Source organism: Athalia rosae, chromosome 6, assembly GCF_917208135.1.
Source record: "Athalia rosae chromosome 6, iyAthRosa1.1, whole genome shotgun sequence".
Taxonomy (NCBI): domain Eukaryota; kingdom Metazoa; phylum Arthropoda; class Insecta; order Hymenoptera; family Athaliidae; genus Athalia; species Athalia rosae.
The window spans coordinates 13,747,844-13,762,476 of NC_064031.1; the positions used below are offsets into that span (position 1 = coordinate 13,747,844).

General features: G+C 40.4%; 1 protein-coding gene across 5 annotated transcripts in view; it reads left to right on the forward strand.

Moving 5' to 3' along the window:
- The window catches only part of LOC105687546 (tetraspanin-5), a 69,936-nt gene extending 56,549 nt beyond the window's left edge, over positions 1–13,387 (forward strand). For 2 of the 5 annotated variants that reach the window (XM_048656806.1, XM_012403310.3), the window contains 7 exons: positions 3,951–4,024; positions 6,444–6,518; positions 7,097–7,195; positions 7,920–8,048; positions 8,206–8,256; positions 9,910–10,020; positions 13,162–13,387. In XM_048656806.1, coding sequence (XP_048512763.1) covers positions 3,951–4,024; positions 6,444–6,518; positions 7,097–7,195; positions 7,920–8,048; positions 8,206–8,256; positions 9,910–10,020; positions 13,162–13,230 — 608 coding nt within the window. In that variant the 3' untranslated portion in view covers positions 13,231–13,387. Of the gene's footprint in view, positions 1–3,950; positions 4,025–6,443; positions 6,519–7,096; positions 7,196–7,919; positions 8,049–8,205; positions 8,257–9,909; positions 10,021–12,652; positions 12,770–13,161 lie in introns of all 5 variants that reach the window. The other 3 variants (XM_048656805.1, XM_012403293.3, XM_012403301.3) reach the window with 2 other exon arrangements.
- Positions 13,388–14,633: the final 1,246 nt, after the last annotated feature.

The window sequence follows — 14,633 nt, forward strand, 5'->3', positions numbered from 1 at the left end:
GCGAAATGGGTGTTCAGGCAACTGGTAAGGCACATGGGTATAACCGAAGGCTAGACAATAGACTCGTATCATACATCATTCGAGTAAATTACGGAGATGTGCAACTGTTTATTGGACCATAACCGACGCAACACTGCAGCTGCAGTAACCAAACCGGGCGTATTCGTCCGTTTATAATACACGTTGTATTCGTTACGTGTTGTCGATACCGAATCGCCCCAATTTCGGATAGTTCGTGTCGTCCTTTCCACTTTACAATTGCGCTTCAAAATTTTCAAGAGAAACGAGAAACGCAACTTTTCTACCCGCGATTACATCCGAACAAACTTTGAAAATTTCACGATCTCGTACACCGTACCTACATTAAACGGAGATAAAAATGAATGACAATCTTGTACGTACATCGTCACGTCCACCTTATGTGCCGCGGCATAAATTCATCCGGTAATCGCGGCGGGTCAACGTAATTTGAAAATTCGTGTGGCTGAAACACTTCTCAGAATTATGAAGTAAAGTAAGGTGCCACGGAATACCGTCTGTGCAAACTCCGGGGCTATTCGGTCTTACCTGCTCCTCTTCTTTTATCATCCGACAACGCAGATTGCTCGATCGTTGTTTTTTTTTTTTTTCTCCCTCCTTCTCATAATTCTTGTCGGAGGGTGTACGAGATGTGATAAATAAACGAATGTTCGATGAAAATTTTTCATCGGAAATTTAAAACGGAGCCGTGTTCGCGTGTCGGTGAACATGAATAAAATAAAACTCTTACGGTTACCGGGATCGTAGAATCCCCAGAGACGAGGGACTTTCTATGGCGATTCTCCGAAACTCCCGGAGGTATTATAAAGCGCATGACGTCCACAGTCCGCTGGCGTGCAGCTTTTTATATTTTAGATGTATTTACGGTAGAAGCAGCAGCGCGGAGTTCAGAGTTACTGTAACAATAATCAGCTAGTTACATTTACCTGCTTACAGCTGAACTAGGTGCTTTTTTTTGTTGAGGCGGAAATGTCTGCACCTTACAGTCAGTTACGATTCACGAACGAGGACAGCTTCAAGTGAACTGCACAGTTCGCAATATACCTATACTCGTATATTTAACTACGGAAATTGTTCGCTTCAGAAATGGCACAGAGTTATATATAGTATATACGCTTTTAATAAACGTCATTTGAAAAAGAATTTAGTATTTTATTCCGGAACCCCTGCTACAGGAATGTAATTATTTTTCATTCTCGTTCTCTCTACCGTCTCGTTTGCTTCGGTTTTTCCATCGCATCGATAAAAATTCATCCCTCAGACGGTGAACATTTCGGGTTCGCTCCGATAAATACGCTTCTTAACGCGGATGAAAATAAGGAGGAAAGCGGGAAGACGAAAATCAAAGTACAAATGTATAAGAAACCGCGCGCATCGAATTCATCTTTCGGATGTCTCCCTTTCTGCATAATATGCTAATCCGCGGTGAGCGAAGTCAGTTTTCAGATGCGCGCATACGTACACGTCTAACTACCTTATAAAACACCCCTGGGACTGCTGAAACCGCGCGCTGCAAAATTTTTCCACGCTTTGAACCTCCGAGTCTCTTTGATACATAAAATACTCGACAAAGATACCCCGGCGACGCCTCGTGCATCATGTATGTCGTTATTTACTCAAACGACGTTACCCCGCACTGCATTTTCAAAGGTGATGATCTGTCGCGGTAAAACATACGATCGGAAACCCTCTCGTCCGGGAGGACGAGCGTTTTTTCTTTTTTATATTTTTTTTTATCATTATATTCAAATCGTTCTCGAAACCAGAATCAACTGCGATAGAAACATTTGATTACGATATGAATTTTATTCTCGCCGAACGAGGTAAGTGAATTTTGGTTGGGGAGGGTGAAAAAAATGCGCTTGCGGAACGCGCGATCGTACTTGAAATGTAGGTGTGTAAGGGGGGATGACCCGAATCCGAAGTCAAGGATGCAAGTGCAGGTGGTGGCGTATCGCGGATACAACGCGAGTAAGGTGATACGTAATCCCCTGTAACGCCGTTCGTGCACATGTATTTAAATTTACGTGGAATTCGCACGTGCGCGAGAAGGAAAATCAAGCGCGGATGCGGTACACTTGCGTATTATAGGTATACCATAGACGTTACGTAGGTATTTCAACGGGTGCCTCGCGATGCAAACTAAACCGAGCCTCCTCCACATTGAGATCCGAGACTGCTTGATTTAAGCACCTGCGAACGTGCCAACGACCGCAGATCTACATTTTCCGTCTAGCTTTATATCTTACACGGAGCTTTACACACCCGTCTCTATCTTCTCTCGCGTCTCCGCCGACTAACCCACCCGGGTGAATTCGAACCATGTGTGTATCCGCAAATGTCCTCGGATGTACGTATATCACCGCCGCTGGAACACCGTGCATCGGAAATACCTGCGACACATTTCAAAAAAATGAGAACAAACGTCACTCTTAAATTTTCATCGAGTGAAATAAGGATTTTGTAGTTTATTAAACTTCTTCATTCGTTGCGTTTTGTTTTTTTTCTTTTATTTTTCTACCAAATTCGATTAGCTAGACGTCAGAAATCGCTCATGAAGGTAAATTTTTCATCCCGTTCAAAGATCCCGCAGGATTCGATGCGGGAGTATCCTATTCCGGCTTTTTCGGCTTTTTCGGTCGAAGGTGAAAAAGAATTTTCACAACCATACACGTCAGTTATATCACACGGCTGACTTGTGAGCCGAAAATATTTTTCGTCACAAAGGGTTCACAACGTTACGATCGCACGCGACGTCTGGAAAAATGGCAAATCGATTCCATCCCTCGCACCTCTAACTTCGCTGTACACACACGAAACTGTGTACGGGGTGGCTCGACTCCAACGTACGAAATTGGCGAGGGGGGGGGGGTCCGATTCTACCGCCCCGTTCGATCGGGCTTTCAGCGGAAAATCAAAGGAAAGAAAAATTCCCGGGGGTCGTGTCGACGGTGGAATATATGATAACGAAGGAATAAAACAGGCGACGATTCGAGCGAACGGAGCTTCTTTCTCTCTCCTCCTCCTCGTGTCGGGATTTATGAGTAAAACTCACCCTGTACATACGTGTTTTGTCGAGGCAACTCTGCACGACAGATTTTATCACAATGAACTGCATTGATATACCCGCTATGACGTAGATATACCTTCTACCCTCGTCAAAAGCAATTCCGACGAGAGAGAGAATATATGTATATAGGCGTTCGTCTGTATAGGAGGTATACGCGCGTACGTGTATAATAATGGTGCATTACCCGCGACAATAACCGAACCCAAGCCCTCGTTTCACCTTGTACGTACGTTATCTATTTTCAGCGACGATACAAACAGCTTTCTATGGGAGGTATGACGAATGCGTCGGCCTAGAACCCTATGGGAAATGACGTTTGTAACCGCGTTGAGACGGTTGGCGTAGCTTCTTGGCGAACGTTAGGCGAATGTCGCGTGGTTGGTCTGAATGGGATAATAATACCGGCAGGGCTTTCCACTTTGAGTATCTCGTCTGATTCAGCCGCTAATTGGCAGCCGTAATAATCGGTATACTCGGGACTCGCGGAAGACGAAGGAACGAGGGATGACGGATTTTCACGGACGTTAAAATATACTTTCGTTTACGGCAGTCAGAGCTTACAACGTACGCGCTATCTGCAAACCGCCCACGTTCGCGGATTCCAATGTTCGCGAATAGAATACTCAATTTGTATCTAGCAAATGATAGTCGCATTAATCCCACCCCCCCCATGGTTTTCGTACGGTGCCTATACTGCTACGCTAGACGGATGAATAAATTCCTCAATTTTTATTCCCTCGTGTTTACCGCGAAATGTATTTGTTGCTCGTATAAATATAGGTACGTTTCTCGTGCGCAAACAACGGTCGAGACGTGCCTAATCAGACCTCTTGTTTTACAGGCACCATGACGTTCATCATCGGATTCACGGGGTGCGTGGGAGCTCTGCGAGAAAACACATGTCTGCTGGCGGCGGTAAGTAAATATTTTTATCCACGTGATTTTTGTTCGGTCCTTTTTTTTTTTTTTTTTTTATTTTTCTCTCTTTTCGCCGTTTCGATAAACGTTACTTTCGAGGAGCGGAAAGAAATAGAGGCGATCGTTGAACCGGTTGGATTACGAGATCGACAACGAGTGAAAATCAGGGGTGTTCGATTACCCCGTCGATTAATATTCGCTAATCAGAAATTGCCATGCCCACAGAATGTAATTTTCAGTACTCGATAAGCTGTTTGCACTATTCAGAACGGTAATTGCTCGATTAATAATGTGCATCTCCGGTCTCCACCGCTCGCGTATATTATTCCTCCCAATGTAATCGTGAACACAGCCACGGGAAGCGGACGTTTATTCGGGCTCAGAAACTATCCCCGAATATAACAACACACAACAGACGCGAGCGAACGTTCCATTTCCTGACCACTGAGAAACGCCGAATCGATCACATCCCACGCCTTTAGAACCCTTTTTTTCACTCTATAAATTTTACACGCACCGATCCGCGTCGCCTTATTATTTCACATTATTCCGAAAAGTCGATTTTAGGGGTTGCAAAATTTATTTTACATGCGTATAAATATACGATCTCTGGAGAGGAATTGTTTTTTTTTTTTTTCTTATTAGTCCGTATCACGTTTGTATCCGTATACCTCAGCTGGCTACGTGGAGAGAGAAAAAGTAGTCAGGGCTGGAAATAAAGTCGGACGACTTTCCGATAAAATATTTTTTACCTTCTGCGAAAGAAGTGGCCATTATCGTTTAATCGGTATATGGTTCGATTAGTTCTGTAAATTGGTCATTTGACAGGAATTGGTGGCGTCGAATTATTATTGAAAATTTTATCGATCCGATTTTGAAACAGCTGCGTTAACACGGAGGGGGGGAAGTGGTGAACGAGATATTTTTGGGAAAAATAAGAAAAACGTACGCGTGATGTTAGGCACAAATATCGTGACACGCCCTCTCCTCACCGCCCCGACCTTTTTAAACATTCCGTCCGTGTTTTTAAATTAACTTTGCTCCTTTTTATTCTTATTATTTTTCATTTACATTACACGAGATTTGAAGAACTTTAATAAACCGACGTCGCGTATCCGTTGCAGGAAACCAGAGTCACCCCCGATTTCAATCAAGTTTACTACCCAACAACCCGGCGTCGACATTGTTCTTCGCTCTGGTGGGGGTTTTAAAAATGGTATTAAAAAGAAACCGCTGCGAATAAAGTCTCGTCATCCCGTCACATTTCATACCACCGCGTAGCGCATCGCCGCCCAAGGTGGAGCTCACTTCGCTCTTATAATTTTTAATTTACGGCTTTCACCTGCCGAATTAATTATCCGCGGTATGTCCGAGGGATTCGATGGCGTGTACGGTTGTATAGGTTTTCGCGCTACACACCTTTCGGTCGCTCCAAAATTAACATTATTGTCGTACTACAGTTTTGCTACGCGGACAAAAGACCTCATACACGCTGTACCAGGTGGTACAGCCTACCCTTTAATAAAATTCAACGTTACATTCAGGCATTTCCATGACGAATCAAACCCGACGTTTGACACACGCGGCTGATAACTGCTTCATGAATCGAGAACCTGCCTGGTGGACTCATCGAACCGTATATTTCGTTCACTACCCTTATGTGTGTAGTTTCCAAACCTGCGAACCGCTTTTCGATTACTTTTATTACTGATTTTAATTAAACTGCAATCGAGACACCTTATTTATTGGCGTTTCATGAGCAATACAAAACAGTCGACTGAAACGGGACGTGGTATATTTTAAAACAATTATTCTCAATGGACTTTTGGAATGTAGATTCAACGTAATTGGGTCGACCAGATTTTCATCCGTGTACACGAATATTTTTCCTACAGAAGCCGATTGGTATCGTATGAGAAAAAATTCATCTTTGGACGGAATGCGGATTCCGTACAGACGTTTCCGCCGTATTTATTTCGGCGGAGATGAACTTGACTTGAAAAATTTCGTACGTGAGAAAGCCTCCGCGAAAACGAATTCCGTCCGAACGAACCCCGCTTCCCATAGAAAAAGCACCTTTTGTTATTTACTTTGAGAAGCAGAGTTATATTGAGTTAAAAATTAAAACGTGCACTCACAGACGGTATAACGTACACGGGGGAAACCCTTCACAATTATTGCACAAGTTGAAACTCCGGCGAGTTTTCCCGTCCTAAGTGAAGTTTTTAATACTCACAGTTGCAATTACGATCTCGAACAAAGTAAATGCCGTGGATTGGTTGTAGATATTTAATTACACTAAACCTTTTGAAATTCGATTGAGCTCATTACGCAATTATCTTGTTGAGTGAAATAAAAATTAACGGAATTCATTCTATTGCAAATATATATATATATTATTTTTTTGCCCTTTCAGTACGCGATATTTCTAGCGCTTCTATTGCTCTCCGAAATGACAGCTGGCATACTGGGATTCATCTTCAAAGATTGGGTGAGTTTTATATTTCTGTATTTTAAAGTAACGCGATCTTCTTGACTTCCAGACTTTTTGAGTCCTTCGAATTTCGATCACTTCGCGTAAGGGACGTGAATTATTTTTTCCAAAATTTCCAAAAGCCCTCGTTTACACGGTCGTAATTTTCATCGGTAAAAATAAAATAACTCGAATACGAGAAGGAGGTGGAAAAGAGGAGGATAAAAAAAACATTAAGGAGTCTCGTGTTCATGAAAATAAAATTGCGTCGCCCTTGAACGTTGGGTATTTCAAATTTCCAGACGAATGAACGACAAAATGAGGTAGAAAATAAATTTTACGTGTTAGATTGCGGACCCTCGCGTACCGTGAGCAGAAGATGGAAATAATGGGGGTGTAGTAGCGGAGTAGGTGTCGGCGGAGGATTCGAAAGGATTAAATTCCGTTGTAGGTTATCCACCTGCAGATTTTATCGTCGTCGTCGTTAATTCGTCCGACTTTTAAACGAACCTGCGCTCGTGATCGAGATCGTCGAAATTTCGTAAACCGATTCAAACTAATCGATGGTAAATATGTTTTTTGTGCATCGTGTTCAGATAAAGTCACAAGCCACGGGAGGATTCCAGGCGTTCATTATCCACTACAGAGAAGATCCCGATCAGCAGAATCTCATCGACTGGATTCAAGAGGACTGGGTACGTTTGAAATAATTAACTTGTAACTCTGACGCGTGTTTCACGTCCGTCGAATTTCCGATTCAAATAGCGTAACGAAGAAAAAGTGGCAGGGTAATGTAGATATCCGGGATAATTCGACGCGGTAGGGAATCTCGACGTGAAACGTGGCGGTAAAAAAGAAGAGGCGAAAAGAGGCGAGAGAAAAAGGAGAAGAAAATCGGTAAGTTAACTCGGAATGTGTCTGGCCGCGTACATAAGTATACATATACTGCGAAGCTCAGATTGCGGGTGCAGAGCAGAAGGCCAGAGCGCTACCGAGCAAAATAGTGTTTGCAGGGTAAATGACCCAAAAAGTAGTTACGAGTTGGGAGCACGCTACCGTGAAATATTGAGGCTTAATGAAAGTTTCAGACACATTACCGGAGCAGAAATTCTTCCGCGACAGCATCCGAATTCTCGTCTACGTTACGGGCAGTACCACCTGTCCGTTTTATCCCCCCGTTGAATATTTTATATGTTTTACGTCCGAGAGTCTTGCTGTATCACCTGCCAAATTATGCGCGCTGTACAATCGTGCGATAATCATCCGCACATTCGCATTCGCTTATAATAACGCAATCGTTCGATGATGATTTCTTACTTTTATTTTCATTATCCGCAGCTGCCTTTGAAAACGTAATTTCGCTGAATGATTTTTTTGGAATGAAAATTTGAATCAACTATTCGGCATTTCATTTCACAGTTGCAGTGTTGCGGAATTGAAGGTCCTAAGGACTGGGACCGAAACAACTACTTCAATTGTTCCTCGAGTGAAATTGGGTCCAGAGAGGCCTGCGGTGTGCCTTTTAGTTGCTGCAAGCGAAAACCAAATGTAAGAATTCAATTTCCTTTGAGCTTTCGTTTCGCCATGAAAAAAATCTTTTCTCGTTAAGACCGTCAGTTGTGTAAAAAAACCTTTTACCAGAATAACGAACGAACGAATAAAAGTCAGTAAAATATGGTGGAAAAATTTTTGTTTTTTTTTTTAGGAAATTATCAAAAACAAGCAGTGCGGATACGACGTTCGAAAACCCGGCTACGTAAGTATCATTCAATTCAACTTTAATTCGTAAAGAGCGAAGGGAAAAAAGAGAAGAGAATACGGAAAAAAAAAAAAAAAACGAGCTCGGTTATAAAAGCACACCTTTTTACGGATCGCTTTTTCGATGTTACATCAAATATTATATATTTGAGATGATATAATAATGATAATAACAATAATAAAAAAGTTCACGCTATGCTTTTCACTCCTTGTTACGTAACAGGAGAAGGAAATGGGGGGGGGGGGAGGTGGGATGTGAAGGGTAATTATAAGCCACAAAAGAGAAGGAATAGCAAACGAGGTCAGGATATACTATAGGCAGAACCTAATTACACGGAAAATGAGGGAGGAGAGCTGACGAGAAATTATCGTCTCGGTTCAAGAATCTTTTCGCATTATCGCATTGTCAGCTAGCTGTACGCGGCACCGATGGTAATTCTTCTTGAGAACGAGATTAGGAACTTTAGAAATTTTTTTTTTTTTTTTCATTCAATAGGCAAAATTGGTAATCACCGTTCGAATACTACGGTGTGATACGAGCCTCGCTCACGGAGATACACCTGAAATGATTCAGATATAATCAGATCCAACGGTTTCCAGGTTGACAAACTCCTCATATATTCTATATGGATAACTCGCGTAATAAGCTTAAATAACTATATATAGATCTGGCTCGGAAATGTTCATAAATGTTACGGAGTAAATTGAAGCGTAAAGCCGAGTTCTATCTAATTAACAAGTATTCCACAGGGTCTTGGAGCCCCCGACGTCGGAAACTCCGTACCGATAACCCCTATTCTCCATAGGCACTGTGTATGCATTTTAACGGACATCGGCCAACTTCCGTTGAGTTTAGAAACAGTCTTACGTTGCCCGGTAATCTAGACACCGGCTCCGGGGGTCGTTGAGATTTAAATTTTAGATACGTTTTTTTCAGGTTTCTGCTTTTAGAATATTCCAGGTGAATGGAACTGCGCGCTTATGTATGTGGGGTGACTCGAATCGTTATGGGGTAGAGCTCGTTACTTTTATTATTCTCGCTCGCTTCCTCTTGATTTAAAAAAAAAAAAAAAAAAATTGAATAAAACTACGACGCGAGTTCGACTTATCGTCGAACTTTGGGGTGCACCATTCGCCGATTATTACTAATTATTTAATTTTGAATCGTGGCTAACAGAAATGCGTTGAGATTTCACTGAATTTGCATCAAAGTATGAATAACTGCAAAGTAGAATTTTCGCTAGAGCATAGAGGAGGAGAAAATAAGTAGAGAAATGAGAGGAGAAATTATACCCATGCACGGAAGGACAGAGTCGGTATTAATTATTATTAACGGGTTACCTAATTACGCCGTTCGAAATATGCGCTCGGATAAACTGCATCGTTTAAATGATAATATTTAATCGGGGTTAATTCCGTGATTATATTTTTTCTCACATCTACGGCGTTTTCATTCTGATTTCACACTCCTGGATTTATATCGTAGGTTCTCAGATCCTTCTTGCCATAGCAACACGTTTAACTGGTTTTTTGTGGCTGGGGTGGAAATTTTATTTTTCCAAAAAATCGCTGCGACTATACGTGCAACTGTAATGCAGCGCTTTCAAGTCCGTTACTAACCAACATTTTTCTCTATACCTTCCGGGTGCAGCCTGGAGAAAGAAGTATCTTTGAAAGAGGCTGCCTTAGGGCCGGTGAAGAATGGGTCGAGTTAAATCTCGTCCCCGTTGCTGGCGCCGCCGTAGGCGTTATGGTCCTCCAGGTACCATCCAAAATCAATCTACGTATATCTGGTTAAAAAGTTACTTCGAAATTTTCGCCACCCGATAATTCGCTTTCTTCTTTTTATCGCAATCCTATTTTATTACAGTTTTACATCGAATTTAGAATTTTCGTTTTCGCACCTTTATACTGTATAGATGTGGTTGCCGTGTAACGCAATTCTGCATGCTTGATATATTTAAAACATATAAATGTCGTACATGCATATCTATTTATATACATACATACATACAGACACGCCGCACAAATCTAAGTGTAAGAGAAACAAGGAAACAGAAAAAAAAAAAAAGAAAAAAATTCACCCCTCACATAAATTTCGAATGAAAATAATCCAGACAAATATTCCGTTACACCGTTATAAATTTAATCGTATCACCGAGAATTTCTCACCCTCTGAAATACGATAGGTAAGTGAATAAATATAACGTCTAGTTTTCGAATGCGTAGAACGGAGAGAAGGGAGAAAAAAAAAAACCACACGGAAGAAACGTAAAATAAATTCCTCTCAATTTCGCTCGGTTAATTTTTTTCGATTGAAAAACTTCAATGATCATGAATCAGAGATAAAAAGCAGACCCGTGCATGCGGTAACTCCGGTAAAATTATACGTGCACAGGGTCATATAGAACAGAAGGTAAGCCGGGTTACCGTTAATCTCTACCTGGTTGGTTTCTTCCCTAAATTATCGCTCACACTTACAACTATCTATTTAACAAAGCCTGTAATTAAGCACTTTACTCGATACCTAAGTTATGCGATACTTTACCTTCGAGACTAACGATAAGTTACGTATAGACGACGGGGTTCGAGTTGAAAACGAAACGAAAAATTCGATCCTCCAGGCTCAGTTTCTACGTCATTTCTCAGTTTTTTGTTGTTCGTCATTGCCATTTTCTTTTCATTTTCTAAATTTAGCATTCACTTTATGTTTCTCGAAAACGCAACGTCGTATAATCCCGGGTCCTTCAATTTTACAATCAGCACAATGGAAAGCGTAAAAGAAAAAAAATCACGCACGAAATATCGTGACCATTGCGACGCGAGTTGAAGATTACATTCGTGTACTTCTGTTCCCTTTTTCTATTCATGTAAAACGGAATTAATTTGACAGTGATGTATTACGTACAACGCGTCAAATGGTATCTGAAAATCGAAAACCCGAAGTCTACGGAGTCGACAACCCTCCGGTGAAACTCCGATTGAACTTTAAGGCTGGAAAATCTATAGCGTAGTTGTTTTAAAACATCGAACAACAGAAGCAGAGAAAAAAAGAGAGAGCAATTGTTTTAACGTGGGTCGATAACGAATTAACTTCAATTTCGGACCAGTAAAAAACGACTCGATGATCAATGACCGAATGATCTTTGATTCTATTGAACGCGTACAACTTATAAAGTCGATCGATTTGGACTTCTTTTTATTTTTAAGTGGCACCCCGGTGGTCGGAATGGAAGGTGATTGAGGGTGTAAAGCTACGCCAATTATATTGACAAATTACTGCGACAATTCCTATGGGATGTGTATATTTATTAACGTGACTTTAAACTCTTTTTTTTTTCGATTATTAATTTTTCGTTCGATCAACCCGCTGGAGCCGCTGAAATCGGTTTGGCGTACAGGTGTGAAAGCTCGAGCGCAATTAAATTTCTCTACAGATATTCAAAAGTGCGCGAACACATCTTTTTCGTGTGTTAGAGCTTCATTTTGCTTATTATTTTTTTCGTATTCTTCATATTCTTATTTTAACTATTTGCAATACTCTTTATCGGGAATTTACAGAATTTCAAATCCTTAATATTCTCATTTTAACTATTCGCAATTCTCTTTATCGGAAATTTACAGAATTTCGACTCGCGGGGCAACTTGTATTCGTACATTGGTATGTATACGTACAACGAAAAATCGGCATACTAATCTTCAGTGTAATATACTCATATTGGTATACTTTCCTCTAGAACAGGAGGCTAATATATCCTCTAGCTTTCAGGTGAAATTCCTCTTAATCTGAGAATACTCTACCAATGTTTAGTTTTCTTTCCTCCGATATCTAGTATAATTAGAGGAACGCATTAATATGCAAATATACTGAAAATAAGTATTCTGTTTTTTCGGTTTATACGCCCGCTATCGATGTACGTACTGCGATTTTATATAGAAGTGAGTAAAGAGGCAAGAAGATATCCCGATAAATTTAAAGCCGATACCAACTTACTTCTTAACATTTTGCGCTTCCCCTGCTACATGCAGGCTCGATAAGATCGGAAAATTTGAACTTCCGGGATAAGAGTAATATCAGGTACAGGTATACAAGAAGTTGGAAACTCTGAATGAAACTTATTACAACTTGGATTAAGCTCGTCAAATTCATTTTTATCATTTCTGAAACACGAATTAAATTTCAAATAAAACTATCTCGACTATAAAAATGGGAGAACGAAGAAGACAGTCCCGTTGACAAATGAGCAGCTTCTTCTTACGCAGCGTTCTTCCGATTGCCGTTTAGCAGAAATTTCAGAATCTTTGGACTAGCCGATTAAACACTTTCCGACCGAAGGTTGCGAATCACCCGGTTTTGCCGCATTTGGTAAGAATTAGCGAATGATATTTTACAGAATTTCGACGTTGCCAAGGTGATCAATGAAAAGGGGTGCATTGAATCGGCGGAAGAATGGATGGAAAGGAACCTCCTCGTCATTGCCAGCGGTGCTGTTTGCACAGCTTTTGCCCAGGTATGATCGCGATATTATCATTAACTTAATGTACACCCGAGAAGTTCCCCACGTAACACCGACGAATGAGCACCCCCACACATCTCCGTTATCAGGATATTTCTCCGGTTTGTATGAGCGACCGAGTTCGTCGTCTTTCGCTTCGATGTATTTCGCATGATTTACAATACGATCAAAATTACAAATTCCTCCTAACTCTGAGGATATCATAAATACCAAAGGGATTTCGGTTCTGCGATAAAACAAGGTAAGGGATCGAAATTTTCGCCAGATCTCACGCATGGAATTTTATTTTCATTCATCAAACAAGATAATCGAGTGGGACTTTTTCTTAGTCTAATTGCAAGTGAAACCGTTACTGATACAAAAAAATTTCTCACCTCTTTCCACAGATACTGGGCATCTGCTTCGCACAAAATCTGAGAGCTGACATCTTCGCGCAGAAAGCCAAGTGGCATTGACAATCAAGGGCCCCCACGGCAGTCTAGCAGCTCGCCAGGCAGCATGCTGGACGCCCACGTTGATCGACTGTAACATGAAATACCTACGAACTTAGAGATAAACGAAAATCATCATCTTACGCCGATCCGTTAACGGACTCGACTACGCTCTAGAACTGATGAAAAGAAATAAATCAATAAAATTCGCCAAGTTCTGACGTTGAGCATTCCTGCATAATTATGGAAAAAACTTCACGACGGAATTACCTGATTTTGTCATAGATTCCGCCCAGTAGAAAGTTTTGGTGTTTTTTTTTGTGATGTCTTTTTTTAATCAGGTTCTGGTCATCGATATACATACTAGGGTGGGTTGAAATTTTTTTTTTTTTTCTATATTCTTAGCATGGGGGCAGAATTTGTACCTTACAAAAAAAGGAAATTTTTCAAATGTGGAACAAATTTTTTACGTGATATTTTGAGGTAGTCCACTCGTTTTTTGAATGAATAATTAATCGAGTGGGGTACTTCCAGCAATAAAATTTTTTCCACCTAATGATTACTCGATCGATTGCATGAATAGATGATTTTGGCTGTCAGATTTAGATTTCGGAGCTGATTATACGTGAAATTACTCTTGAAGAACCAAAAATGAATTCGATTTTTGAGCAAAAAATGAATCATTGTTTTAATTGGGTTTAATATGCTTTTCTTACGTATTTTGATCTCAGGAATCCGAATCTGAAAGAAAAATTGATCCATCTCTAAAATTCACCGAGTTATCGCCAATTTTTAGCTTTTTGGGGTCAAAAATAAAAAATTGATTTTTTAGTCTATCTCAATGTAATTTGGGCTGAGGAATCCGAATCTGGAAGAAAAATTGATCTATCTGCAAAAATAACCGAGTTATCCCCATTTTTTCGCGATTTTTGACATAAATTTGAGGATAACTCGAAGGGAAAAAATCGTAGCTCAATTTGGACAACGGATTCGTGTTCCTGAGGTCAAAATACATAAGAAAAGTGCCATACGATCGATTTTAAAAAATAAAAATTTTTGGTCAAAATTTGAAAAAATCGTAAGGGGTACCCCTTGGAAAAATCTCAAATTTTGGCCAAAAATTTTTATTTTTTAAAATCGATCGTATGGCACTATTCTTATGTATTTTGACCTCAGGAACACGAATCCGTTGTCCAAATTGAGCTACGATTTTTTCCCTTCGAGATATCTCCATTTTTATGGTAAAAAATGCGAAAAAATGGGGATAACTCGGTCATTTTTGAAGATACATCAATTTTTCTTTCGGATACGGATTCCTGAGCTCAAATTACATTAAAGTAGACTAAAAAATCAATTTTTTATTTTTGACCCCAAAAAGCTGAAAATTGGCGATAACTCGGTGAATTTTAGAGATGGATCAATTTTTC